General features: G+C 46.5%; 1 protein-coding gene across 2 annotated transcripts in view; it reads right to left on the bottom strand.

Annotated features, from left to right (window-relative positions):
- The window catches only part of EXOC4 (exocyst complex component 4), a 445477-nt gene that overhangs the window by 50634 nt on the left and 367165 nt on the right, over positions 1–27678 (bottom strand). For both annotated transcript variants that reach the window (XM_030457542.1, XM_030457550.1), the window contains one exon: positions 17691–17869. In XM_030457542.1, coding sequence (XP_030313402.1) covers positions 17691–17869 — 179 coding nt within the window. The remainder of the gene's footprint in view (positions 1–17690; positions 17870–27678) is intronic.

Here is a 27678-nt window from a genome sequence, read left to right on the forward strand (position 1 = left end):
TTGTTGCTACAGACATCTGTCTCTACAGACAAGTGTGGGAGCAGGGGTGATGACAGAGGGTGCCCACCCAAGCCAAGCACCCATGGAATGGCTGCAAACCTTCACCCTGCAAAGCTCTGAGATATGGGGAACATTTACCATGGGCAGGGGACCACATTGATTGATAGAAAAACACAGGTAGGAACAGGGATTCTTGTTAAAACAAAGCAAATACCACCAAAGGACATGCTTTAAGGGGTCAGGACCTTTCAACCAAGCCATGGGAGGATGGTGTTGTCTAAATAGCAGTGGTCTGGTTCACCTTTACTGGGATCAATGGCAAAACCACTCAGTGGTGCTGAAGGGGCAAAGTTCTGCAAACACTTAAAGGACAAGAAGAAGTAAATAGACATCAAGCTCAGGGAGAGCTTCTTAGTAATATTTTTTATAGCAAAACCCTTAATAATTAAGTAATAATCACTTACTAAGTTGGGGTTGTTCAGCCTGGAGAATAGAAGGCTCCAGAGAGACCATCCAGAGGCCTTCCAGTATCTGAAGGGGCTCCAGAAAAGCTTGGGAGGGACTTTAAATAAGGGCTTGGAGTGACAGGATGAGGGGGAATGGCTTTAAACTGAAAGTTGGAAGATTGAGATGAGATAGGAAGACATTCTTTGGGGTGAGGGTGCTGAGCTCCTGTGAAGAAGCTGTGGCTGCCCCATCACTGGAAGTGTTGAAGGCCAGGTGGGATGGGGCTTAGAAAAACCTGGTCTGGTGGGAGGTGGCAGGAGATTGCACCAAGATCACCTTTTAAGATCCTTTCCAACCCAAACCATTCAATGATTCAATGACTTAAGTCTGTTCCCTACTAGAATCATAGAATCGTCCAGGTTGGAAGGGACCTCAGAGATCATCAAATCCAACCCATGATCCACTACTGCTGCAGTTCCCAGCCCATGGCACTGAGTGCCACATCCAGGCTCTTTGGAAATATCTCCAGGGATGGAGAATCCACTACTTCCCAGGGAAGCAACCAGGACTGTATGGGAAGATTCTTCCTTGAGGTTGTGATGAGGATGGAGAAGAAAGGAGAACTTGTGCTGGAAAGCTGTGAAAAGCAAGACAAAACTGAAGGCTGGCATTGAGCCCTTCCTTTCATGCCTTTCTGCCCTTCAGGCTAAAATTCAAGTGTGGGAAGAGGGGACAAAGCAGTGTGCTGGAAAAATAAAAATAAAAAAAAGCATCACGACCTCATTTGCGATGAGCGGTGATAAGGAGGCTGGGGCTGCAGTCCCCATCAGTTCAGTAAACACTAATGATGAGGAGAGCACAGACTGTCACCAGTGATAAAGAACAGGCTAAACACTCTATTAGTTTTTCATTTTGTGAATTAATGTTTTTTTATGGCGTGTGTACACTCGGCACTTAATGAATTGTCTCGTTAGAGCTGCCTGCGGAGCTCCTCGGCTGCCTCTGCTGGCAGGCATAAATTTCACCAGGAAATTAGCACTTTAAAAAAAGGCAATAACTCCTCGGAAAGTGGTTTGTTTTCCATTACTTCCTGCAAATATGCAGCCTTGGGAAAGGAATTAAAAAAAAAAAAACAGGTGTCTCTAAACTAGAGAGGGAAGGCAGAACAACGTGGTGAGAGGTTTGGGCTCCGTCGCACAATAAAGTGCTGCAAGGTTTGGTTGCTCAATACTTGAAATACTTTGTATTCAAGTCTGGAAAAGGCTTGGAAAAAAAAAAAACCAAGCAACCCAAACCTATTGGCCCATTTATAAAACTGAGAAAAGAAGGTTTTGGGGGTTTTTTTTCCTGAAGGAAGAAAAATCATGCAGGTGCAGCTAAGAGCAGGAGAGCTATCACAGGGGAAGATGATGGGGAGGGAAAGATCTCTTTGGAAAGTCCAGGATTTACTCTTCCAGTGTTCCTCAACTACGAAAACTCACCTGTGTTCATTTTTTTTAATGTTTTCAGTCATTTATAATGTCACTTTCCCCTTCCCTACCCCTCTCAGAAATATGATTTCTTGGGCTGAATTCTATTAGCTCAGAAGAGACTTCAGTTAGAAACTGAATAAAAAGCCCTTCATCTTCTTTTGAGTTATGGAAGGTATTTTTTGCCTCTTTTATGGTTTCCAACCTTCCCCTTGTTCTTGCTCAGCCTAACCTGCCATGTGCTTCACCCAGTTTTCATTAAGGACAGGGCAAAACCACAGCTCCAATGAAGTCAATGGAGACACCTCCATCAATCCCCCCAGCGCCAGAAATCTACCCCCAAACCAATTCCTTTACCCATTTCTCACTCCTTTCAAAGAGGCAGAGAAAACCTTTTAAAAAATTCTCAACATTTGTGAATGAATGAGCCAAAAGACAAGGAAGGAAAACAAAAAAAATCTTCCAGGCCAGCTGCTTCATACAAAGTTCCATGTCCTAAGAGCTGATGGAGATGAGTTCAGCTCAGATGATAATAAAGAGTGCTTCAGAGTTCTGGTGTTGCTGTGTCCAGGGCTGGTGTCCCCACCAGAAAAAGGACATGGATCTGTTGGGATGAGTCCAGAGGAGGCCACAAAGATGATCCAGGGGCTGGAGCAGCTCTGCCATGAGGAGAGGCTGAGGAGCTGGGATTGTTCAGCCTGGAGAAGACTCCAGGGGGACCTCAGAGCTCAGCAAGTCCAAGTGCATCCAGGTCAGGTCAGTCCCAGTTACAAGCTGGGTACAGAGTGAATTGAGAGAAGAAGGATTTGGGGGTGTTGGTTGGTGAGAAGCTCAACGTGAGCCAGCAGTGTGCTCCTGGAGCTCAGAAATACAACCCTGTCCTGGGATGCATCCAGAGGAGCACAGCCAGCAGATCAGGAGAGGGGATTCCCAGCCTCTGCTCTGCTCTTGGGAGACCCCCACCTCCAATCCTGCATCCAGGGCTGGTGTCCCCAGCAGAAGAAGGACATGGATCTGTTGGGATGAGTCCAGAGGAGGCCACAGAGATGATCCAGGGGCTGGAGCAGCTCTGCCAGGAGGAGAGGCTGAGGAGCTGGGATTGTGCAGACTCCAGGGGACCTTAGAGCTGCCCCCAATCCCTGAAGGGAACCTCCAGGAAGGCTGCAGAGGGACTTTTCAGAAGAGTGTCCAGTGCTAGGAGAAGGGGAAATGGTTTGAAAGTGCAGGAGAAGAGGTTCAGCCTGGAGCTTAGGAAGAAGTTCTTCAGGAGGAGGGTGCTGAGACTCTGGAACAGATTGCCACAACAGAGAAGTTGTGGCTGCCCCCTCCCTGGAGGTGTTCAAGGCCAGGTTGGATGAGGCTTGGAGCAACCTGGGCTGGATGAGAGGTGTCCCTGCCCATGGAGCTTGGAGGAGATGAGCTCTGAGCTCCCTTCCCACCTCAGCCCTCTAGGAACATCCCACAATTCAAACCTTTCAACATGACAAGAATTCAAGACCTTTCTTTATCTTTCCAAACACTGCTGTGTTCCACAGAACTGTGACTAAACCTACACCACATGACTGCTGAGAGGACTCAATCAACCCTCAGGCTCTTTTATTTCAGAGTTTCAAATGAACTTTAAGTTACAGCTCATGGGGCAAGATGAGATTTAGGGAGATTGAGGTTGGACAGTAGGAAGAAATTCTTTAATTTGAGGGTGCTGAGACCCTGGAACAAGTTTCCCAGAGAAGTTGTGGCTGCCCCCTCCCTGGAGGTGTTCAAGGCCAGGTTGGATGAGGCTTGGAGAAAGGGAAACACAGAGGATCCACTCCAGGGAAAGGAGACAAGCACAAAACTGACCTTTAAGTCAGCAGAAACATCAGGTGCATCAGACTGGTTATCTGACTTCTCCACAATTCCTGCTTATTTAAGAATCACTGAATGTTATGGCTTGGAAGGGACACGGAAAGGTCATTGAATCCAACCCCAAAGCCATCTCCTCCAGTTCCATACCAGTACAAATGCTGGGTAGATCAGAACAATCCCATAGCTCACACCCCATGGCAAAGTGACTCAATGCTGGCATCAAACACCACCCACACTTTTGAGTCCAATAATGCAGTTTTGGAAATTATTTTGCCTTTTCCACACCTCTACCAAACCAAGGAGAAGCTGGTGGACTTAGTACTATTAATCTTTGACAACATTTAAGTCATTTTCTTCAAAAAAAGGTTAACAGATCCTAATGCATTGAACCAACTGGAGCAGGCAGTGGGTTCTTCATGGAATTATTTCTACAAACCCCTTGATTTCCTGGAATCACTCATGAGGGATCCTCGTTTAAAAATGGTTTGAAAGCACTGCTAATTAGGTCACTTATTTACATGACAATCCCCTGCCTTTAAGGCTGGTGGGTGGGAGGCAGGAAAGCTGGAAGAGGAGTAATTAGTGTAATCAGGATAATAAGCTAAATGCTGACCCCAGTACCCCAGATCAATACTGGGACTGCAGCCCTGTGGGGTGCTCATTGTGGGAGGGAAAGAAGCATAAATGTTGAGCATCCAGGTCAGAAAAACCAGTGTGTCCTTTTCCAACCATTAAATATTTGATGTAAAAGCATCGAGGCTGGGAAAGCTGCAACCACAAATCCATAAGGACAGCTTCACTGCAGAGGTTCAAGGGGGAGAAAAAAGGATCTGAAAGGCACAAAGAGATCACTTTGGTGTGAAACCAAAAATTTTAGTTGGCTGATGACTGTGTGGCTTCATTCCCTGAGAGCCAGCAAAGCAGATCCACATTTTAGCTGGGTAATCTTCTCAGCAAAGTTATAAAACAAACCAAAAGAAGCTCTTAGCTCTCAGGTTTATGGAAACAAGCACTTGGTCTTTACCAGGTCAGCAGTTCCCTGCTGGTCTTGAAGGTTCAGTCATAGAATCATGGAATGGTTTGGGTTGGAAGGAACCTCAAAGCTCATCGAGTCCCAACTCCCTGCATGGGCAGGGACACCTCCTACCAGCCCAGGCTGCTCCAAGCCCCATCCAACCTGACCTGAGACACTGCCAGGGATGGGGCAGCCACAGCTTCTGGGGGCAACCTGGGCACCCAGGGGCTCAGCACCCTCACCCCAAAGAATTTCTCCCTCCCTCCCTCCCTCCCCAAGAAATAGAAGCCTGGAATGGGTTGGCTTGGAAGAGAACTGAAAGCTCAGCTCATTCCAACCCCCCTGCCATGGGCAGGGACACCTCCCTCCCAGATTGCTCCAAGCCCCGTCCAACCTGGCTTTGAACACTGCCAGGGATGGGGCAGAGACTCTTTTCCTGGGCAACCTGGTTCTAAAGCTCAGCACCCTCACCCCAAACAATTTCTCTCTCCCTCCCTCCCTCCCTGCCTGCCCAAGATCTCCTCTCCATCTCCCCTCTTGCAGCTGGAAACCCTTCCCCCTCGCAGGGTCCCATCCCTCCAGGCCCTTGTCCCAAGTCCCTCCCCAGCTTTCCTGGAGCCCCTTCAGGCACTGGAAGGTGCTCTAAGGTCTCCCCATTGCAGCCTTCTCTTCTCCAGCCTCAACACCCCCAACTCTCTCAGCCTGGCTCCAGAGCAGAGCTGCTCCAGCCCTCCCAGCAGCTCCAGGGCCTCCTCTGGACTGGCTCCAACAGATTCCTGTCCAACAGATCCATTTTCCTATGGCTGAGGATGGCAAATCTCTCCTTTCCTTGCTCAAGGGGAGTCCCACCTGGGGAAACCCATGACTCAAGGCAAGTATTTCATATCTGGAAATACTGGGATGTTGTTGGCAATATGGGGGGGCTGTAGCATCAAGAAGATGAGATTGGTCACCTCTGCAGCATCCCAGAGATGTCAGCACAGGAACTGGTTGTACTGTGGGATTGGAAAGAAGGAGCTGCATGGATTTGAGCCACAATGATGCAGGTAAGATGCCCAAGAACACCTTTTTTTCCTCCCTCAGGTTCTCCTCTGAAATAACTAGATCTGAATGATGTCCAACACCATTTTGATCCAGCTGCTCCCAGCCCATATTAATACACTCAACCCAGGTGCATGGCTTGACAGATTGAGCTTGATGCAGCACTACCAAGTGATGTGTGGTCAGCTCAGGGCATGGAGAGGGTGCATTTAGCTCTAAAACATCCCCTAGACACAAATTGAGTAATCATGATCCTCATCAAACAGTCTGCAAGGCAGAGGTGGAAAAGGATCGGCCCAGGACATGGGATCTCATCCCAAGATGAAAAATGAGATTATGGTCTCTACCCCAAAGTAGCAAGTGCTAGGACAAGAGGAAAAGCTCTCAAGTTGTTCCAGGAGATGTTAAGGCTGGAAAAACTTCCCTGAAATGGTTTTCAGACACAAGGGGCCCAGGAAAGTGATGGAGAAATCATCCTCTGAGGGACTGAAAAGCCACCCAGATGTGGTGCTGAGAGACAGGGGTCAGGGGTGGCCTTGGCAGTGCTGAGTTAATGGTTGGATTTGATGATCTTAAAGCTCTTTTCCAATCAGAATGACTCCAGGATTCTGTTCTAAGCACCTGAGAAGGGGATCTGAGCACGTTCTGAGCATTGGCAGAAGAACATCAGCTGTTGAGATAGTGGAACAGAAAAAGGAAAACAAAAAAAAGCACTGGAAATGGGATTGCTTAAGAAGCTACAAGGGAAAGCTGTCATTTAGACAATGTTTTATTGAAGCAACAGATAGTCATCAAATAAAACAAGCACTCAAGTTTTCTTTTTTTAAGTTCATGGCAGATGTTCTGTATTTGGAAAAAAAAAAACCTTTTAAAAATGCAGCTTTTTGTCTGATTTAGAAAGAAATCTACTTTTGTTGCCAAACCAGAGCCACAACATCCACCAAGTCCTCCTCCTGCATGAGGTCAGGCACGAGTTCATCATCTTTAATCTGGCTTTTAAATAAGGTTCTCTATTAATAGAGCCAAAAAAAAAAAAAACCAACCCAAAAAAAGGAAACCAAGAAGTTTCCCATGAGCAATCAATACAGCAAGATGTGTTATGAGTTCAGTGGTAGGAAAATGATGATGATGATGATAATAATAATAATAAAGCTCCAACTTGAAGAGAAATATAACTCCATTTAAGAGCTGAATTCAGCTCATCAGAAACACCAGGGTGAAACACAAAGACCTGGAGGATTTTCACCACTGCTGTGTGGCCTGAGTGGGAAATAAAAGGCATCAATTTCACCCCTGCATCAGCCTTGATTTTCATTTGTGCTGAGACCCCTTCCCACCACTCTGTCAGCAGAAAGGAGCCTTCAAGTGCCTGGAAATGATGGCTCCTTCCTCTGGGAAAGTGGTAGGAAGGGTCTCTGCCATCCCATTTTCAAAGGCATCACTTTTGGGAGGGTTGCAGGATGCTTTTCAGGAGCCATCAAAGGCTGGTTAAGCACCAGGGGGTTGAGGAGCCAGGCAAATGGGGAGCCTGGGAGGTGCTGAGTGGTCCAGGATTGTCTTGATCCCCTAATGGCCTTCACCAACCTTTTAAAAGTATTTGGAGATCTATGGCTGGAAAAATGGGATGCAAATGCTCACTATTATCATTAATAAGAGCCAGCCAGGGACAGAAAGCTGCAGTATTTGGGAAAAAGCTTTTTTTTTCTCTCCTCTTTGCTCTTGAATGAAGTTTTAGCTCACCCAGACTGCAGCAAGGCTAGAGGGAAAGTGCTGCCCATCTGTAGACAAAGTGGTGAAATCATCTTCCACACTTTGAGCTTGGAATCTGGGGTGAAAGCACCCCTGGAAAGCAGAAAAAAACCTGCTTTGAAAGCATCCTGGATAAAGAAGTTGAGGCTGAATGTCCTTTTAGAAACTTCAGAAAGGCCAAACTCTGTCCCTGCACACCCTAATCTCATAAAATCATGGAATGGTTTGGGTTGGAAGGGACCAGTTCCAACCCCCTGCATGGGCAGGGACACCTCCCACCAGCCCAGGCTGCTCCAAGCCCCATCCAACCTGACCTGAGACACTGCCAGGGATGGGGCAGCCACAGCTTCTGGGGGCAACCTGGGCAACCAGGGGCTCAGCACCCTCATCCCTAAGAATTTCTCCCTCATGTCTAACTTACATCGCTTCTCTTCCAGCTTAAAACCATTCCTTCTCATTCCATCCCTCCAGACCCTTGTCCCAAGTCCCTCCCCAGTTTTCCTGGAGCCCCTTCAGGCACTGGAAGGTGCTTCAAGGTCTCCCCAGAACTTTCTCTTTCTCTTTCTCTTCTTTCTCTTTCTCTTTCTCTTTCTCTTTCTCTTTCTCTTTCTCTTTCTCTTTCTCTTTCTCTTTCTCTTTCTTCTCTTTTCTCTTTCTCTTCTTTCTCTTTCTCTTTTCTTTCTTTTTTTTTTCTCTTCTCTTTTCTTTTCTCTTTTCTCTTTCTCTTCTTCTTCTCTTTCCTCTTTCTTCTCTTCTCTTTTCCTTTCTCTTTCTCTTTCTCTTTCTCTTCTCTTTTTCTCTTCTCTTTCTCTTTCTCTTTCTCTTTCTCTTCTCTTTCTCTTTTCTCTTTCTCTTTCTCTTTTCTCTTTCTCTTTCTTTCTCTTTCTCTTTCTCTTTCTCTTCTTTCTCTTTCTCTTTCTCTTTCTCTTTCTCTTCTCTTTCTCTTTCTCTTTTCTTTCTCTCTTTCTCTTTCTCTTTCTCTTTCTCTCTTTCTCTTTCTCTTTCTCTTTCTCTTTCTCTTTTCTTCTTTCTTCTTTCTCTTTCTCTTTCTTTTTCTCTTTCTCTTCTCTTTCTCTTTCTTTCTTCCCTTTCCCTTTCCCTTTCCCTTTCCCTTTCCCTTTCCCTTTCCCTTTCCCTTTCCCTTTCCCTTTCCCTTTCCCTTTCCCTTTCCCTTTCCCTTTCCCTTTCCCTTTCCCTTTCCCTCTCCCTCTCCCTCTCCCTCTCCCTTTCCCTTTCCATTTCCATTTCCCTTCCCCTTTCCCCTTTCCCCTTTCCTCTTTCCCTTTCCTTTTCCCTTTCCCTTTCCCTCTTTTCTTTTGCTTTCCCTTTCCCTCTTTTCCTTTCTCTTTTTCTCTCTTTCTCCATCTCCCCTCTTGCAGCTGGAAACCCTTCCCCCTCGCAGGGTCCCATCCCTCCAGGCCCTTGTCCCAAGTCCCTCCCCAGCTTTCCTGGAGCCCCTTCAGGCACTGGAAGGTGCTCTAAGGTCTCCCCATTGCAGCCTTCTCTTCTCCAGCCTCAACACCCCCAACTCTCTCAGCCTGGCTCCAGAGCAGAGCTGCTCCAGCCCTCCCAGCAGCTCCAGGGCCTCCTCTGGCCTCACTCCAACTTTTCCATGTCCTTCTGGTGGATCCAAGGGGATTTGTTGATCCACCAGCATCCTTGGCACATGGTCCACATGCAAGAACTTTTACTTCTAGAAAGGAAAGACAATCCTGTTTCACGTGAGCTCAGAAAATAATTCCAAGCTCCACATTTAAGGCAATAATTCCAAACCCCACATTTAAGGCAATAATTCCAAGCTTCACATTTAAGGCAATTAATTCCAAACTCCACATTTAAGGCAATAATTCCAAACTCCACATTTCAGGCAGTCACTCGTTCACTGCTGAACAAGGATCTGAAGTCTGGAGATGCCAAGAGCCAGTGGGATTTTCAAAGGAGAGCTGCAGCTCGTGGAGCTAATGGCTGAGCTTTCATCTCCCTACCTATGCACACTGAGCAGCCCTCTTAAAAAAGTCAAAGATTGTCCCAGCTCTTTCATTGTGCAGAATAATTCCTTCTTTGTAAAAATGTTCAGAGGGTTTCAGAAGGCTGCAGGGGAAAGGATGAGTTTATGTTATGCCCAAGACAAGGCAGAAAAGCAGGAGAGGAAGAGGAAAGGAAATCCTACACTTCCATTTTCATATATAACCTGTTTAAAATTTTACTTGGCTTCCTCAGTTAATTCATCCTCTTCCAGCAACTTTAATCCTTAAATGGTTATTGTTAAAAAAAAAAAGAAGTTTCTATTCCTTTCAAAGACAAGTGAAAAAAGAAAATGACTTTGTCATATCTGGCTGGTTCAGAAAATATAAAATCCAATTCTGAAGGAGAGAAGATAAGGGCAGAGCTATGGAAGAGCCATCAGCTTAGCAAACACTAAATAATGAAGAATGCAAAGACTGCCCAACATGATAAAACACTCCATTAGCAAGACTGTTTTAAAATGAGTGATAATTGTGGCACATCCACAGCAAAAGGTTATTGAATTTTTATGTCTGGTAAGGGGGTTTTGGACACCCCAACCAAAAAACCACCAACAGGTAGATCCCCTTTTTAGGCTTCCCCAAAAGATGTTCATTCCTGCCCAACTCTACCTTCTGGTTTCTGAATACTTACAGTTGTGCCTATAAGTTCCCCAGGTACAGGCAAAGAAGATTGGCTGGCAAAACTCCTGGATTTCTACAGGGAAAAAATACAGGGCCACCACCACCATGCCATGGACTTGGTGGAGATGATGGTATTTCTGCCACTGCACCCAAAATTCTGGTCCAAACTGGTCACTATGTGCTGGGATGATACCCTAAAAGGGGTCAAGATTTAACTTGAAGTTGCTGGGTCAGAAAGAAAAAAAAGATCAAAGGCCAGATTCCTGTTCTTGTTGAAGAAAGATGCTGCAGTGTAGAATTCTGGGGTGGGCAGAACCACAGGGCAGGGATTGTCCCCCTGTGCTGGGCACTGGGGAGGCTGCACCCCCAATCTTGGGGTCAGTTCTGGGGACCTCAGGAGCAGAAGGAGATTGAGGGGCTGGAGAGTGTCCAGAGAAGGGAATGGAGCTGGGGAAGGGGCTGGAGAGCATAAATCTGCTGAGGAGCAGCTCAGGGACCTGGGGGTTTTCATCCTGGAGCAAAGGATGCTGAGGGGAGAGCTTCTGGCTCTCTACAGCTCCCTGGAAGGAAACTGGAGCAAGCTGGGGCTTGGTCACCTCTCCCAAGGACCAAGTGATAGAAGAGCAGAGGAAATGGCCTCGAGTTGCACCAGAGGAGGTTTAGATTGGATATGAGGAATAATTTCTTCCCTGAAAGGATTTTGAGGCTGCACCCCCAATCCTGGGGTCAGTTCTGGGGACCTGAGGAGCAGAAGGAGATTGAGGGGATGGAGAGTGTCCAGAGAAGGGAATGGAGCTGGGGAAGAGGGTAAAGAAGGTTCTGGAGAACTTCTAAGGAGGGGATGAAGGACCAGGGAGTGTTGATCCTGGAGCAGAGGATGCTGAGGGGAGAGCTTCTGGCTCTGAAAGGGGGTTGGGGTAAGGTGGGTGTTTGTCTCTTCTCCCAAGGAACAAGTGAGAGAACAAGAGAAAATGGCTTCATGTTGCTCCAGGGGAGGTTTAGATTTGGTATTAGGAATAATTTCCTCATGGAAAGGGGCATCAGGACTCAGCCCAGGCTGCCCAGGGCAGGGCTGGAGTCCCCATCATCCCCGGAGGGGTTTCAGAGCCCTGGAGATGTGGGGATGAGGGACATGGGGTGGGGGTGGCCTTGGCAGGGGTTGGTTAATGGTTGGACTGGATGATCTTAAAGGTCTTTTCCAACCAAAATTGGTTCTGATTATATAGTCTAGTACAAAAAACAAAAAAATAAACCTAAAGCAGAGGACAGAGTTGAAGAAAGGAAGAGAAGAGCTGCCTAAAGCCAGCTGCTTGGGTGATTGTTGGCTTGGGTATCAACAGCCATGGACTCCACTCCCATTGAACTGGGAGGTCTGGGTTTTCCCAAAAATCCAAGTGAATGATGTAGAAATGACAACACCACCAGGTGGGTGACCATGATCTGCACCTGGTGACCTTCAGCATCTGGCAGAAACCCCTTTATTTAGCTTCACTTCCCATTAGTTCCTGCCCTTTCTCCTGATGCTCATGCCCATGTTGTAGCTTCCAGCAATGAGATGCTCAGAAATTCAAATGATCAATCCAGGACTGCAAAGAACTCAAGAAGCTCATAAGAAGGGTGAGAGCAAAGGCATTAACACTGCCTGAATCTTGGAAACAAAAGACAATTTTTATTTTTCATACATGCCCCATGTCCTCACTATGTCCCCACATGTGCTGGGGACAATCCCACCAACCTGTGGGGATTTTTTAATGCAATATTTTCCTTTTTCTCTGCTCTCAGTCTACACCACAGTGTAGGTGCTTCCTTCCTCACCCAAGGCAGCTGCATTTAATATATATAACCCCTATACTATAACCCTACATATAACCCCCCTATAGACTATGGGAGATGCTCAATGTCATTTTTCCTCCTCCCAATTAACATTGCATGAATCTTGGAAACAAAAGACAATTTTAATTTTTCCTCTATGCCCCATGTCCACACTATATCCCCACGTGTGCTGGGGACAATCCCACCAACCTGTGGGGATTTTTAATCCAACATTTTCCTTTTTTTCTGCTCCCAGTCCACACCACAGTGTAGGTGCTTCCTTCCTTACCCAAGGCAGCTGCATTTAATACATATAACCCCTATACTATAACCCTATATATAACCCCTATACTACAGGAGATGCTCAATGTCATTTTTCCTCCTCCCAATTAACACTGCCTGAATCTTGGCAACAAAAGACAATTTTAATTTTTCCTCCATGCCCCATGTCCTCACTATGTCCCCACGTGTGCTGGGGACAATCCCACCAACCTGTGGGGAATTTTTAATCCAACATTTTCCTTTTTCTCTGCTCTCAGTCTACACCACAGTGTAGGTGCTTCCTTCCTCACCCAAGGCAGCTGCATTTAATATATATAACCCCTATACTATAACCCTATATATAACCCCCCTATAGACTATGGGAGATGCTCAATGTCATTTTTCCTCCTCCCAATTGACATTGGTAAACAAAAGACAATTTTAGTTTTTCCTCCATGCCCCATGTCCTCACAATGTCCCCACGTGTGCTGGGGACAATCCCACCAACCTGTGGGGATTTTTTATGCAATATTTTCCTTTTTTTCTGCTCCCAGTCCACACCACAGTGTAGGTGCTTCCTTCCTCACCTGAGGCAGCTGCATTTAATACGTATAACCCCTATACTATAACCCTATATATAACCCCCCTATAGACTATGGGAGATGCTCAATGTCATTTTTCCTCCACCCAATTAACACTGCATGAATCTTGAAAACAAAAGACAATTTTAATTTTTCCTCCTTCCCAGCAGAGTCTGAGCACATTCACATTGCTCTTCTCTCCCTGTCCAGCTGGGATGGAAAGAAACATCTCATTCCTCCTCTATTGATCACCCTTCCTATTTTCCAAAAGAATTGCTCTCCCTCTCCATGGCTTGCTGGATCTGTAAACACATCTGACTTCTCTCACCACCTCTGCCCCATGGCATCACTTTTCCTTTCTTTCATCCAGCTTGCAGTTGGTTCTATTGATGTTCCATTTATGAGATCCACTCCCCCAGGTTTCATTTATAACCAGGAGCCCAGCAGCCTCCATCATTTTCTTCCACTCCTCATTCTTCCCCTTGTTTCAGGTTCTCCAGGCATTTGTGTACAGATATTGCAGTGCCTTGCTATCAAGTTATTACAAAGGGAGATGAATTTTTATTGTCAGGAGGATGCTGCCAAGTGAAACATTACACTTTGTACTTCTATGTTTATTCACTGCTCTGTGTAATGGCCTCTCAGCAGCCTGAAAGTCATGCTTATGCCCTTTTATGTTGGGAAAAATGCTGATTTATTTTAAAAAAAGATGAAAAAAAAACTGAGTTTCAACCAGAACTGATATTTTAAAGGATGTTTTTATTTTTAACCATGTTGACTGTCAGACAGAGCACAGCTCCTCAGCCCCAAGAATAATCCCAGTGAGTTTTGTGGGTAACTTGTAGGCTACTGAATTTTCATAGCATTTCCCATTGGGTTTTGTTTTCTTTTTAATGTGGTTAATCTTTTAAATTCCATCCTGTGAGAGCACAGCAATTCTTTTTGGCATTCAGGTATTGAGAACTCACAGTACACAGTGAATACAGTACCCAGTGTGTATATTTATATATATATAAATAAGTATATACTACATATATACACACACACATCAAGTTTTGGGTATTTAATTGCTAGCTGACTGTATAATCCAAATTATCCTCCTGGATCTAAACAATTATTTTCCTGGAATTATTTTCCTGGGGCAATTATTTTGCTGGAATATAACACTAGGGCTTTACTGAGCACCAGCAAAGTTCCACTGTCACTTCCCCAATAAATCTGAGGGATTCTCAACACCAAATTCCCAGGAATGCTCAGAAGATCTGACTGCCCACAGTCCCCTTACTCTGTGGGTTCCTTCTCCCAGGATTCTGGGACAAACTGCAGAGATGCCCCATGTCCTCACTATGTCCCCACGTGTGCTGGGGACAATCCCACCAACCTGTGGGGATTTTTAATGCAATATTTTCCTTTTTTTCTGCTCCTGGTCTACACCACTGTGTAGGTGCTTCCTTCCTCACCCAAGGCAGCTGCATTTAATATATATAACCCCTATACTATAACCCTACATATAACCCCCCTATAGACTATGGGAGATGTTCAATGTCATTTTTCCTCCTCCCAATTAACATTGGGAAACAAAAGACAATTTTAGTTTTTCCTCCATGCCCCACGTCCTCACTATGTCCCCACGTGTGCTGGGGACAATCCCACCAACCTGTGGGGATTTTTTTATGCAATATTTTCCTTTTTCTCTGCTCACAGTCTACACCACAGTGTAGGTGCTTCCTTCCTCACCTGAGGCAGCTGCATTTAATACGTATAACCCCTATACTATAACCCTATATATAAGCCCCCTATAGACTATGGGAGATGCTCAATGTCATTTTTCCTCCTCCCAATTAACACTGCATGAATCATGGAAACAAAAGACAATTTTAGTTTTTCCTCCATTCCCCATGTCCTCACTATGTCCCCACGTGTGCTGGGGACAATCCCACCAACCTGTGGGGATTTTTAATGCAATATTTTCCTTTTTTTCTGCTCCCAGTCTATACCACTGTGTAGGTGCTTCCTTCCTCACCCAAGGCAGCTGCATTTAATATATATAACCCCTATACTATAACCCTACATATAACCCCCCTATAGACTATGGGAGATGCTCAATGTCATTTTTCCTCCTCCCAATTAACATTGCATGAATCTTGGAAACAAAAGACAATTTTAATTTTTCCTCCATGCCCCATGTCCACACTATATCCCCACGTGTGCTGGGGACAATCCCACCAACCTGTGGGGATTTTTAATCCAACATTTTCCTTTTTTTCTGCTCCCAGTCTACACCACAGTGTAGGTGCTTCCTTCCTCACCCAAGGCAGCTGCATTTAATACATATAACCCCTATACTATAACCCTATATATAACCCCTATACTACAGGAGATGCTCAATGTCATTTTTCCTCCTCCTAATTAACACTGCATGAATCATGGAAAAAAAAGACAATTTTAATTTTTCCTCCATTCCCCATGTCCTCACTATGTCCCCACGTGTGCTGGGGACAATCCCACCAACCTGTGGGGATTTTTAATGCAATATTTTCCTTTTTTTCTGCTCCCAGTCTATACCACAGTGTAGGTGCTTCCTTCCTCACCTGAGGCAGCTGCATTTAATACGTATAACCCCTATACTATAACCCTATATATAAGCCCCCTATAGACTATGGGAGATGCTCAATGTCATTTTTCCTCCTCCCAATTAACACTGCATGAATCATGGAAACAAAAGACAATTTTAATTTTTCCTCCATTCCCCATGTCCTCACTATGTCCCCACGTGTGCTGGGGACAATCCCACCAACCTGTGGGGATTTTTAATGCAATATTTTCCTTTTTTTCTGCTCCCAGTCTATACCACTGTGTAGGTGCTTCCTTCCTCACCCAAGGCAGCTGCATTTAATATATATAACCCCTATACTATAACCCTATATATAACCCCCCTATAGACTATGAGAGATGTTCAATGTCATTTTTCCTCCTCCCAATTACCATTGGGAAACAAAAGACAATTTTAGTTTTTCCTCCATGCCCAATGTCCTCACTATGTCCCCACGTGTGCTGGGGACAATCCCACCACCCTGTGGGGATTTTTAATGCAATATTTTCCTTTTTCTCTGCTCCCAGTCTACACCACAGTGTAGGTGCTTCCTTCCTCACCTGAGGCAGCTGCATTTAATATATATAACCCCTATACTATAACCCTATATATAACCCCCCTATAGACTATGGGAGATGCTCAATGTCATTTTTCCTCCTCCCAATTGACATTGGGAAACAAAAGACAATTTTAGTTTTTCCTCCATGCCCCATGTCCTCACTATGTCCCTACGTGTGCTGGGGACAATCCCACCAACCTGTGGGGATTTTTTTATGCAATATTTTCCTTTTTCTCTGCTCCCAGTCCACACCACAGTGTAGGTGCTTCCTTCCTCACCTGAGGCAGCTGCATTTAATACGTATAACCCCTATACTATAACTCTATATATAAGCCCCCTATAGACTATGGGAGATGCTCAATGTCATGTTTTCTCCTCCCAATTAACACTGCATGAAACTTGGCAACAAAAGACAATTTTAATTTTTCCTCCATGCCCCATGTCCTCACTATGTCCCCACGTGTGCTGGGGACAATCCCACCAACCTGTGGGGATTTTTAATGCAATATTTTCCTTTTTTTCTGCTCCTTGTCTATACCACAGTGTAGGTGCTTCCTTCCTTACCCAAGACAGCTGCATTTAATACATATAACCCCCAGACTATGGGAGATGTTCAATATCTGTAAAACACACAGCATTTTATTGCAAGGATTTAGGGCAATACAAAGTGCTCTAAAAAATGCCTAGGACACAGAGCAGCTACTGGGAATGTCTCAAACCTCAGCTCCTAGGACCAGCTTAGCCTCCTGTCAGCAGACCTATGGGTGACTCCTTGCAAGTTGACCATAGAATCATCATGGAATGGTTTGGGTTAGAAGGGACCTTAAAGATCATCCAGTTCCAACCCCCTGCATGGGTAAGGACACCTCCTACCAGCCCAGGGTGCTCCAAACCCCATCCAACTTGGCCCTCAACAGGTCCAAGGAGGGGCCATCAAAATACCATAGAATGGTTTGGGTTAGAAGGGACCTTTAAAAGTCATCCCAGTGGAAAAGCATCTCTGTTATTCTCTTAGTGTTCCAATAAGCATGGGAAGTGGAGCCCTTTTCTGGGGCACAATCCTCCTCTGAATGTGACCCCCAAGCAGATAACACCCATGAGAGCAACAAGAAGAGAAATAGCACTAACCAGATCACTTCCCAGACAGGAAAAAAAATCTAAAAAAATCCCTATTTCCTTGGGGAAGGAGTGAAAGCTGAAGCACAGAGAACTGAAATGCTCACACAAAGGCACCATGGGCAACCCATGAGAGCCAGGAGTGTCTCCAGGTTCCCTGATCTTGAATTGGTGTCCACCTTTGAGGCTGAAGATCAATGTCCCATAGAATCCTCATGGTATCTGCTCAGCTTCCCTCCTGGATTTCCAAGGAAATATTTTTAAACATTCAGCAACCTCACCACGCTTTGAAGAAAATGAAACCTGTCTGGGCACTGATGCCCTCTCCTGCGTGGGGACTGCTGAGAAGCTCAACCAACCCTACAGAAATGATGCTTTAGCACCCCACGTGGTGCCCACCAGTTTGAGTAGATGTCCCACCACGATTTTCACCAGGAAGGAAGAGATGGAGCCACTTCCCTCTGACACAAACCTGCTTCGAAAGATGCCCTCCTGCTAAAATTCCATTTTTATCTTGGTGACTATTTCCAAGACCAAGGTTCTCTACTTACTCTGGGTGGCTGAGAGGCTGGAGAAGGCTGCTTTGGTCCGACCTGCTAACCACTCCAGGCTCTCATGCATGTTGGCCAAGGACTTGAGGTCGCTGACGTCCCGCATGATCTCCTGCTGAGGGATGAGTTTATCTCCCAGGTTGCCAATCAGAACTTCTGACTCTTTGCCAAAAGCAGCCCTGGAATGCAAACCAAAGCCACTGTGAGAAATACAGCACAGAAACACACCAAGGAAATGCACACCAAGAAAATACACCAAGGGGAGACACCAATGACACCATGAAGAAGGTCAAAGCAACCAATGCAGAAACAACCGTTCCAACCATCTCAAGAAGGTTGTCTGGTGGAGGCTTTGAAGTCTTGGTACAGTGAAATCTCTGCAGTTCATGACACCTCTGTGGTGTTTTTCTCTCCTTCAGCCTACATTCACAATCTCTGAATTTCACTTTGTTCCCCATGGTTATAAACTTCACCCTGAGAAACTCCCACACCTTTCCCCCCCACCCACCATCGACACCTTAGTGAGACATCCAAGTGTCTCCTGGGGGATAAATAAAGCTCATGTTGTACTTTTAATTGTTCCTTGTAAATCAGCTCTTCCAATCCCTAAATCTCTTTTTTCCCCATATATTTATCAGCAGAAATCTCCTGTAGAAGCTGTTGGATTCTCATGGCAAAGTGTCAAACAAACGACTTGGAGTATCAGCCCAATAGAGAGAGAGGAATTGGTAAAAAAGCAGGGCAAAGACAAACTTTTTTACCCTAAAAGAGCAGCAGAAGTTCTTCCAATGTGTTCTTTGAAGCATCTCTGCTGGGAAGAAAGAGTGAGAGGCCTGGGACTGTTGAGGCTGGAGAAGAGAAGGCTAAGAGGGGATCTGCTGAATGTCCATCAGTAGCTGAGGGGTGGGGGGCAAGAGGAAGGGGCCAATCTCTTTTTGGGGGTGGCCAGGGAGAGGCCAAGGAAGAATGGGTTGAAGGGAGAAGAGAGGAAGTTGCAGCTCAGCATGAGGAGAAAGTTGTTGAGGGTGAGGCTGAGGGAGCCCTGGCCCAGGCTGCCCAGAGAGGTTGTGGAGTCTCCTTCTCTGGAGCCTTTCCAAACCCCCCTGGCTGTGTTCCTGTGTGGGCTGCCCTGGGGGATCCTGCTGGGGCAGGGGGGTTGCACTGGGGCATCTCCAGAGCTCCCTTCCCACTCCTGACAGTCCGTGGTTCTTTGATTCCATCCCTTCCACTTGAAGCTTAACTGAGGATCAGCACACTGAGAAAATCATCACTGGACTCAAACAGAGGGATCTATGTTGGGGTGGGGTCTGTCCTGGCTTTCCTGTCGCCCATCCTCCAGGAAAACTACCTTGAGGTGGCCACCACAAGCAAGTCTGATTTAGGGCAACTCCAAGAGTAAAAACATCTGTTTGTACTCTTTGGTTCTTGCTTCTGTCTAATTTTATAGAGAAGTTTTTATTGTAATATACTGTGAGGCATCATTTAAAACTCTGTAGTAACTTTTAACAAAAGAAACTGATCCTGAGCTGAATGCCCTGACAGCTTCAGAATCAGAATATCACCATGGTTGGAAAGGACCTTCAAGATCTCCAAGTCCACCCATCAGTCCTACACCACCTTCACCACTAAATCATCCACCAAAGCCCCACATCTACTCGTTTTCTGAATACCCCCAGGGATGGCAGCTCCACCACCTTCCTTCCCACCCTTGACTCTCTCTAATTCTCTGTCTGACTGCTCTGTCCCAGCTTCTGCATCCACATTTATTTTTCCCCACCCTTCTCTCCAGGAAGAGCTTATTTCCCAGAACTATTTGCATGGCAAAAACCTCTCTTTTTGCAGGTCAAGGGCCTTTTCTCCAACTTTTTATGTACTATTAGGATGGAGAAGATCAGGACTTAATTCCTACATCTAATCCAACAGCTCCTGCTGAACCCAAGTGCATTTCACTGAAAGCCTTTAAGTGATGCCACATTCCCAGACTCTTCCCATCCTCAGTTGCTCTTTTTGTTACGAATTTGCATTCCACTTCCATTCAACTCTGCAAATCTCCCCTTCCTGTCATTAGCTCTTTCATGAACTTACAATGAGGAATCATGCTGCTGAGCATAATAGCTGCAAGAGCTTCAGCAAACTAATCCCATCAGTGGCATTTTATCCACTATCCAAGCACTTTTATTGCCAGCATCTCCCTAGATTTGCACGACTTCACTTGAGGAAAGAAAAAACAAATAAAATAAAAAAAAAATCTAAAAAGACCAAACCTGAAATGGTTTTAAATTGCTCACTTGAATTTGTTAAAAGCACCAAAAAAAAAAAAAAATCCCAACCAAAAATATCCTTCATTTAAAAAATCTCTTTGAGGATTTTTTCCTGCTTGATAACAAAAAAAATATCCACTGCCTTAGGATGTATCTCCCATTCGGGGCTGCATCCAGTTGGCAGCCGGTCACCAGTGGTGTCCCCCAGGGATCAGTGTTGGGCCCAGTTCTGTTCAATATCTTCATTGATGATTTAGATGAGGGGATTGAGTCCATCATCAGCAAATTCACAGATGACACCAAGCTGGGGGGAAGTGTGGATCAGCTGGAAGGCAGGAGGGCTCTGCAGAGGGACCTGGACAGACTGGAGAGTTGGGCTGATCCCAACAGGATGAGGTTCAACATTCCAAGGGCCGGGTCCTGCACTTTGGCCACAACAACCCCATGGGGAGCTCCAGGCTGGGCACAGAGTGGCAGAAAGGGACCTGGGAGTCTGGATTGCCAGGAAGCTGAAGAGGAGCCAGCAGTGTGCCCAGGTGGCCAAGAAGGCCAATGGCATCCTGGGCTGGCTCAGGAACAGTGTGGCCAGCAGGTCCAGGGAAGGGATTCTGCCCCTGTGCTCAGCTCTGGGGAGGCCACAGCTTGAGTCCTGTGTCCAGTTCTGGGCCCCTCAGCCCCTCAGGAAGGAGATTGAGGTGCTGGAGCAGGTCCAAAGGAGGCAACTGAGCTGGGGAAGGGACTGGAGCACAGATCCTCTGAGGAGAGGCTGAAGGAGCTGGGGGTGTTGAGGCTGGAGAAGAGGAGGCTCAGGGGAGACCTCATCACTCTCTCCAACTCCCTGAAAGGAGGTTGGAGCCAAGGGGGGGTTGGGCTCTTTTCCCAGGCAACTCTCAGCAAGACAAGAGGGCACAAAGGGTCTCAAGTTGTGCCAGGGGAGGTTTAGGTTGGAGATTAGAAAGAATTTCTTTCTGGAGAGGGTGATCAGGCATTGGAATGGGCTGCCCAGGGAAGTAGTGGATTCTCCGTGTCTGGAGATCTTTCAAAAGAGCCTGGATGTGGCACTCAGTGCCATGGTCTAGCAACTGCAAGGGTTGGACTTGATGATCTCTGAGGTCCTTTCCAGCCCAGCCAATTCTATGATTCTATGATCCCATGGCTTGGGAGGGATCCTTATCTGCTGGTTGTGTCTGAGACAGAGGAAGATCTCCAGCTCCAGAGGGCATTGGCAGTGGTAATTCAGCTGTTCTTCCTCTCCATGGGGTGGGGTTAATTTTGGTCTGCTCTGACTCTGGAAATATTTTAAGTCCTTTCTGAACTTCAGGGAAGCTCTGAAACCTCCCCAAGTGGGTATTTCTTACTCTTGGGAGGCTAAAAATCTTTGGAGAGTGAGAGACTCATCCAAAGTCCAAATGGGCATTTGAAGGTGAACACAAGGTTGAACCTCACTGCTGGGATGGACCTGTCTGTTTGTGTTTGTGGGCTTTTTGGGTTTTTTTTGGTAGAGCACAATCATTCTTTCAAGTAAAACACATTACTGACTTCTACAGCAAAGATGAAACACCCCACTTACCTCTCCAGACCTACAAACCCTCAGGTATCCTCATCCATTTCTGTGGGGAAGAAAAATCTCATTTCTCCCCTCCAACCAAACTGGACCTGGACTCTCAGATCCCTCTGACAGTTGCATCAGTCTTGCTAGTTTTCAGTTTGTGGTTGGACTCACAGAATCATGGAATCACAGAATGATATCAACCTGACCTTGAACGCTGCCAGGGATGAGGAATCCACCAGTTGCCTGGACAACCTCTGCCAGTGTCTCACCACCTTCATGGTAAAAAATGCCTTCCTTCTATCTTGTCCAAATCTCCCCTTTTGAGTTCAAAACCACACAATGGTTTAATCCTTTTCAGTTTAAAACCACACAGTGATCTTGAAGATCTTTTCCAACCCAAATGATTCTCTGATAATCCCCCACTGTCAGGGTTTAACACTGCCCTGGCAATTAAACTGAATGCCAGATGCTGTCTATTAATCCCCCTCCCCTTCCTGATAAAGAAGGGAGAGAGAATAAGGGAGAGAGACTGATGGGTTGGGAACTAAACTACACAGCTTTAATGGAACAGGAATGAGAAATAGGAAAAATGACTCAATCTATACAAATCCACAGGAAAATTGATCCCAGGTTCCTCTCCCCTTTCCCCCAATAACTCTCCCATCCCCACTGAGGCTGCAGGGCAGCCCTGGGAAAGTCCAGGCTGGAATCCTGGGCTCAAGAGCAGTTGGGAGCTGGAGGCAGGAACACACAGATTCAGGCTGGGATGGATCAGGAGCAGAGGCAGAGGAAGGGATGGAATCCTCCCAGGATGCTGAAGCAAAGAGGGAGAGGGGAAGAAGGGGAAGCAGGAAGGGGTTTGAGCCTGGGGATCCCTCCAATTTCTCCTGAGGATGAGGTGTATGGGATGGAATCCTCTGTTTGGTCAATTCTGGTCATTTCTCTTGTCTGTTCCTCCCCACAGGAGGGTTTCAGGTGGGACCTCTTGACTCCTTTTCTCCTTTTGGAGGGCCAAATGTTGCTCAGAGCTGAGCAGTGTCCTTGGCTCTGCAGCCCATTCTCCAGCAGTAACTCTAACCATGGAGTGGGATCAGTCCCAGCAGCAGACACTGCCTGAGAAACCTGCTGTGAATTTCAGCAAGTGCAGCTCCTGACAAGAGACTGAGCTGAAAGCAAAAGTCCAAGACAGAAAAACCCCTTTATCCTGGCCCAAACCAGGACACCCATATAAATAAGAAATGAAACATTTGGTGAACTTCACAGAATCCCAGAATATTTAGGTTGGAAGAGACCTCCAAGCTCATCCAGTCCAACCTTTGACCAACACCATAATCAACTCCTAAACCAGATCCTTCAGGACCAGGTCTAAATGCCTTTTAAATCCTTCCAGGGATGGTGACTCCACCTGGGCCATTCCAAAGCCAATTCCAATTTCAACCTTTGTTACCATGGCTTCCAATACCAAATGCCACAGAAATAGGATTTATTTTTTTGAAGAACCACAATGGGAGAGCTGTTAGATGAGGAGTCACTGCCACACACTGCTCACAACTGAGATTACAAATTCAGCTTTATCCCAGGGACAACTCTTCTGCCTTCCCACATGCAAGCAGAGAGGGTTTTTTTGGCACTGCTGGGGATGGAGAGCTTGTACATGAATAATACAGTGCTTTCAGTCAGGCTGAGAAAAATCTCTCAAATACAAAGCATGGTGTATTTCCTCTTTTTGCTCTCAGGAGGAATACAAATCAGGTTTTCTATGGGAAGCTCTGCTGTAAAATACTGTGGGGATGAATGTGATCCTGCCACTCACTCTAAACCAGCAGAGGGTTGTCTAAAAGAGCAGCAAAGATATTTAATTGTTTCCTTTAATCCACTTCCTTTGACTGCAGAAACCCCCAGTTGACTCTTTGGCACAAACTGAAGCCTCTATCAGAGACAACCTTCAGCAAGGTAACTCCCTTTTAGAAGATAACTTGAAAGATTTCTGGTGGATTCCTTTAATTTTAATTTAAACCTGCTCTCCCTGGAGCCAATTTTCAGCAGTGATCTGCCTGAGATAATATTCACACCATGTATTTCTTTGTCTTTATTAAATCTGCAAGGCTAAACACTGAAGAGGAAGGCTCTAAAAAACCCAAATCAACTGAATACCAACATTGACTCTATTCTGGTGAATACCTGCATTAAAATAACAGCTTCAGACCTCTGATTCCCATACAGTTTCTCAGCCAATACTTGTCACATTTGGATCTGTCAATGCCTATCTAAGGCAGAGCCAGCACATACAAAGTGAACTGCAACCTTCTGCATTTCATTTACAGCTTTCTGAGGGTTCAGTGGGTCCCTTTGCTTTGAATTAGGATGGCTTTGAAAACCCAAATCCCATCCCCATCTTACCCACGATGTTGCCTTTGGACTTTGCCAAAGAAGAATAAAAGATGCTGCAACTTTTGGTGAGATGGAAAATTCCAGCAGGGGGGATGATATTATGGAGAAAGTGGGAAAAAACCCCAACTCATAACCAACTGCTTGGTGGCTGGTGAATTTTAGCCTTTGTTAACATGGCTTCCCATACCAAATGCCATAGAAAAAGGATTTTTTTTTGAGGAACCCCAGTTGAACCATAACCAACTGGTTGATAACAGGGTATTACAGAGCTGTAATGTGTTTAACTCAGCTGTGCACACACACCCACTCTCAAGACAGAGATGAAAAATGCACATCATCTGCAATGCAAAGAAAGCAAATTCAAGTGCCTTTCTTCATTGCCCACCTTGCTGGGAGCTCCCTCTTCATTCCTGGTGTCCCACATGTTCCTCACCCATCACATTGTTGTTGCCACAACAACCCCATGGGGAGCTCCAGGCTGGGCACAGAGTGGCAGAAAGGGACCTGGGAGTCTGGATTGCCAGGAAGCTGAAGAGGAGCCAGCAGTGTGCCCAGGTGGCCAAGAAGGCCAATGGCATCCTGGGCTGGCTCAGGAACAGCGTGGCCAGCAGGTCCAGGGAAGGGATTCTGCCCCTGTGCTCAGCTCTGGGGAGGCCACAGCTTGAGTCCTGTGTCCAGTTCTGGGCCCCTCAGCTCAGGAAGGAGATTGAGGTGCTGGAGCAGGTCCAAAGGAGGCAACTGGGCTGGTGAAGGGACTGGAGCACAGATCCTCTGAGGAGAGGCTGAGGGAGCTGGGGGTGTTGAGGCTGGAGAAGAGGAGGCTCAGGGGAGACCTCATCACTCTCTGCAACTCCCTGAAAGGAGGTTGGAGCCAGGGGGGGGTTGGGCTCTTTTCCCAGGCAACTCTCAGCAAGACAAGAGGGCAGAGTCTCAAGTTGTGCCAGGGGAGGTTTAGGTTGGAGATGAGAAAGAATTTCTTTCTGGAGAGGGTGATCAGGCATTGGAATGGGCTGCCCAGGGAAGTAGTGGATTCTCCATGTCTGGAGCTATTTCCAAAGAGCCTGGATGTGGCACTGAGTGCCATGGGCTGGGAACTGCAGTGGGAGTGGATCAAGGGTTGGACTTGATGATCTCTGAGGTCCCTTCCAACCCAGCCAATTCTAGGATTCTATGATCAGACTCTGTTCCCATGGGATTTGTTTGCACCATCATGGGGCTCACTCCTCAGCCTCCACTTCGTCAGACTGCAAGTGCTTAATCCTTGTCTTAACTAAGAGATTCCTTTTGTTTCCCTTTGTTAAACCCTCTTCATTTCTGTATTGGATGTTTTGACTTCCCAAACCCAGCAAGGCACCAGGTTTAGATCCTGTGGATGCTCTGTAGGGTGCACAGCGCATCCTTGGCGTGGTACCAACAGGGATGGGGAGAGGCCCCTGCTATCCTTCCCCCAAAAAAGTCTCCTGCAGGCAGATTGGCTCCTCCTTCCTCTCCTCCAGTGTCCAAGAGCACTGCTGATGCTTTTAAGGGATAAGCTGGTAAGAAAATTAATCAGCCTATTGAGCAAAGCTGCCTGGAAACAGGGGGACTGATGAGAATCTATGAGGTTTCTGCTCATCTGCAGTTCAGCAGATACAGGAGAGGGTGGGAAATTTGCACATGAAGGAGCATGTGTGATAAATCAAGATGCCCAGTGCTATGTTTAAGGCACTCTGACCATGCCAGAGCAGGGCTGGAAAACAGCCAAGTGTCCACATTGAGACAGCAGAATGGGGAAGGAGGGCTCTGATGTACCTGGCAGCAGTTTTATGTTCTCTGACTGCTCCTGTCCCTTTCCTCTGCCAAGAAATTAGAGTCAATTATCCCTTCAGCAAGTAAAGATAAGGAAAAAGATCACTGGGAGGGTGCACAGGGCTACAGGAGGAGGGGATGCCTGTGGAAGCCTCTCAGGAACACAGAATCATTCAATGGATTGGGTTGGAAGGGAGCTCAGAGCTCATCTCCTCCAAGCTCCATGGGCAGGGACACCTCTTGTCCAGCCCAGGTTGCTCCAAGCCTCATCCAACCTGGCCTTGAACACCTCCAGGGAGGGGGCAGCCACAACTTCTCTGGGCAATCTGTTCCAGAGTCTCAGCACCCTCCTCCTGAAGAACTTCTTCCTCAGATCCAGGCTGAACCTCTTCTCCTGCACTTTCAAACCATTTCCCCTTCTCCTAGCACTGGATGCTCTTCTGAAAAGTCCCTCTGCAGCCTTCCTGGAGGTTCCCTTCAGGGATTGGGGGGCAGCTCTAAGGTTCCCCTGGAGTCTCAACAATCCCAGCTCCTCAGCCTCTCCTCATGGCAGAGCTGCTCCAGCCCCTGCATCATCTTTGTGGCCTCCTCTGGACTCATCCCAACAGATCCATGTCCTTCTTCTGCTGGGGACACCAGCCCTGGATGCAGGATTGGAGGTGGGGGTCTCCCAAGAGCAGAGCAGAGGCTGGGAATCCCCTCTCCTGATCTGCTGGCCATGCTCCTCTGGATGCATCCCAGGACAGGGTTGGATTTCTGAGCTCCAGGAGCACACTGCTGGCTCCCGTTGAGCTTCTCACCAACCAACACCCCCAAATCCTTCTCTTCAGGGCTGCTCTCAACCCACTCTGTACCCAGCTTGTAATTGGGACTGACCTGATCTGGATGCACTTGGACTTGTTGAGCTCTAAGGACCCCCTGGAGTCTTCTCCAGGCAGAATAATCCCAGTTTCTCCTGGTAGCAGAGCTGCTCCAACCCCTGGATCATCTTTGTGGCCTCCTCTGGACTCATCCCAACAGATCCATGTCCTTCTTCTGCTGGGGACACCAGCCCTGGATGCAGGATTGGAGGTGGGGTCTCCCAAGAGCAGAGCAGAGGCTGGGAATCCCCTCTCCTGATCTGCTGGCCATGCTCCTCTGGATGCATCCCATTAGATTTCTGAGCTCCAGGAGCTCACTGCTGGCTCATGTTGAATTCCCTGTCCCTTCCCACAGCCTCCAGACCCCAGAGGGTTGCTTTCTGCTCAGCACTGGATGCTTGCAGAGGGGAAGCAACAAAAGGAACTTCAACCCCAGCTACAGGCAGAGCTGTGGCTGTAGAGAAAAATATCCTAAAAATACCTCTTAAAGTGTGAACAGGATAAAAACACAAATGCTCAAGGAAGAGCTGGCAAAACAAGGATTGCTGCTTTATCACACTATTGTGCCAAAGCCCCATTAAGTTGAAAAATGTTCATGAAAACAATTACTGGGTAAAAAGCTACCCCCAGGTACCACCATATGGTACCTAACATAAAGCACTTAAAATACATATAGCATATTATATACACAGTCTCAAAGCACGATGCACATTCTAATGGAAGGATTGTAATGATGGCATTTGCATCAATTTTATTGCACCTTTGCAGCTGCTTTTGGGTCAGTGGATTTTTTGGATGTCTTAATGTCATATAGAAATTTCTAGAACCCATTTTTTCATCCCTGCCAGAGAATCAGCCTGGAGACCGTGCTGAAAATTGTAAATAGAGAAACTACCCTGGCAGACAGGTTTTCCCTTGATTAATTCCAAGAAATTCCCATTATGTTCTTATTTATAAAAGAAAGAATAATTTAAAAAAAAGGTGGTTTTTGCTTCATCTGGCACCAGAATTTATTCGAGAATCGTAAAAAATGGGCGCAAGCACCAAAACAAATCACCCACGTGGGCTTTTTTCTGCCAAGGGAAACCCTCTGAAATGATTTGCTGCCAGAAGAACAATAAAACCCAACCCAGCCA

This window comes from Calypte anna, chromosome 1 (assembly GCF_003957555.1).
Source record: "Calypte anna isolate BGI_N300 chromosome 1, bCalAnn1_v1.p, whole genome shotgun sequence".
NCBI classification, from domain to species: domain Eukaryota; kingdom Metazoa; phylum Chordata; class Aves; order Apodiformes; family Trochilidae; genus Calypte; species Calypte anna.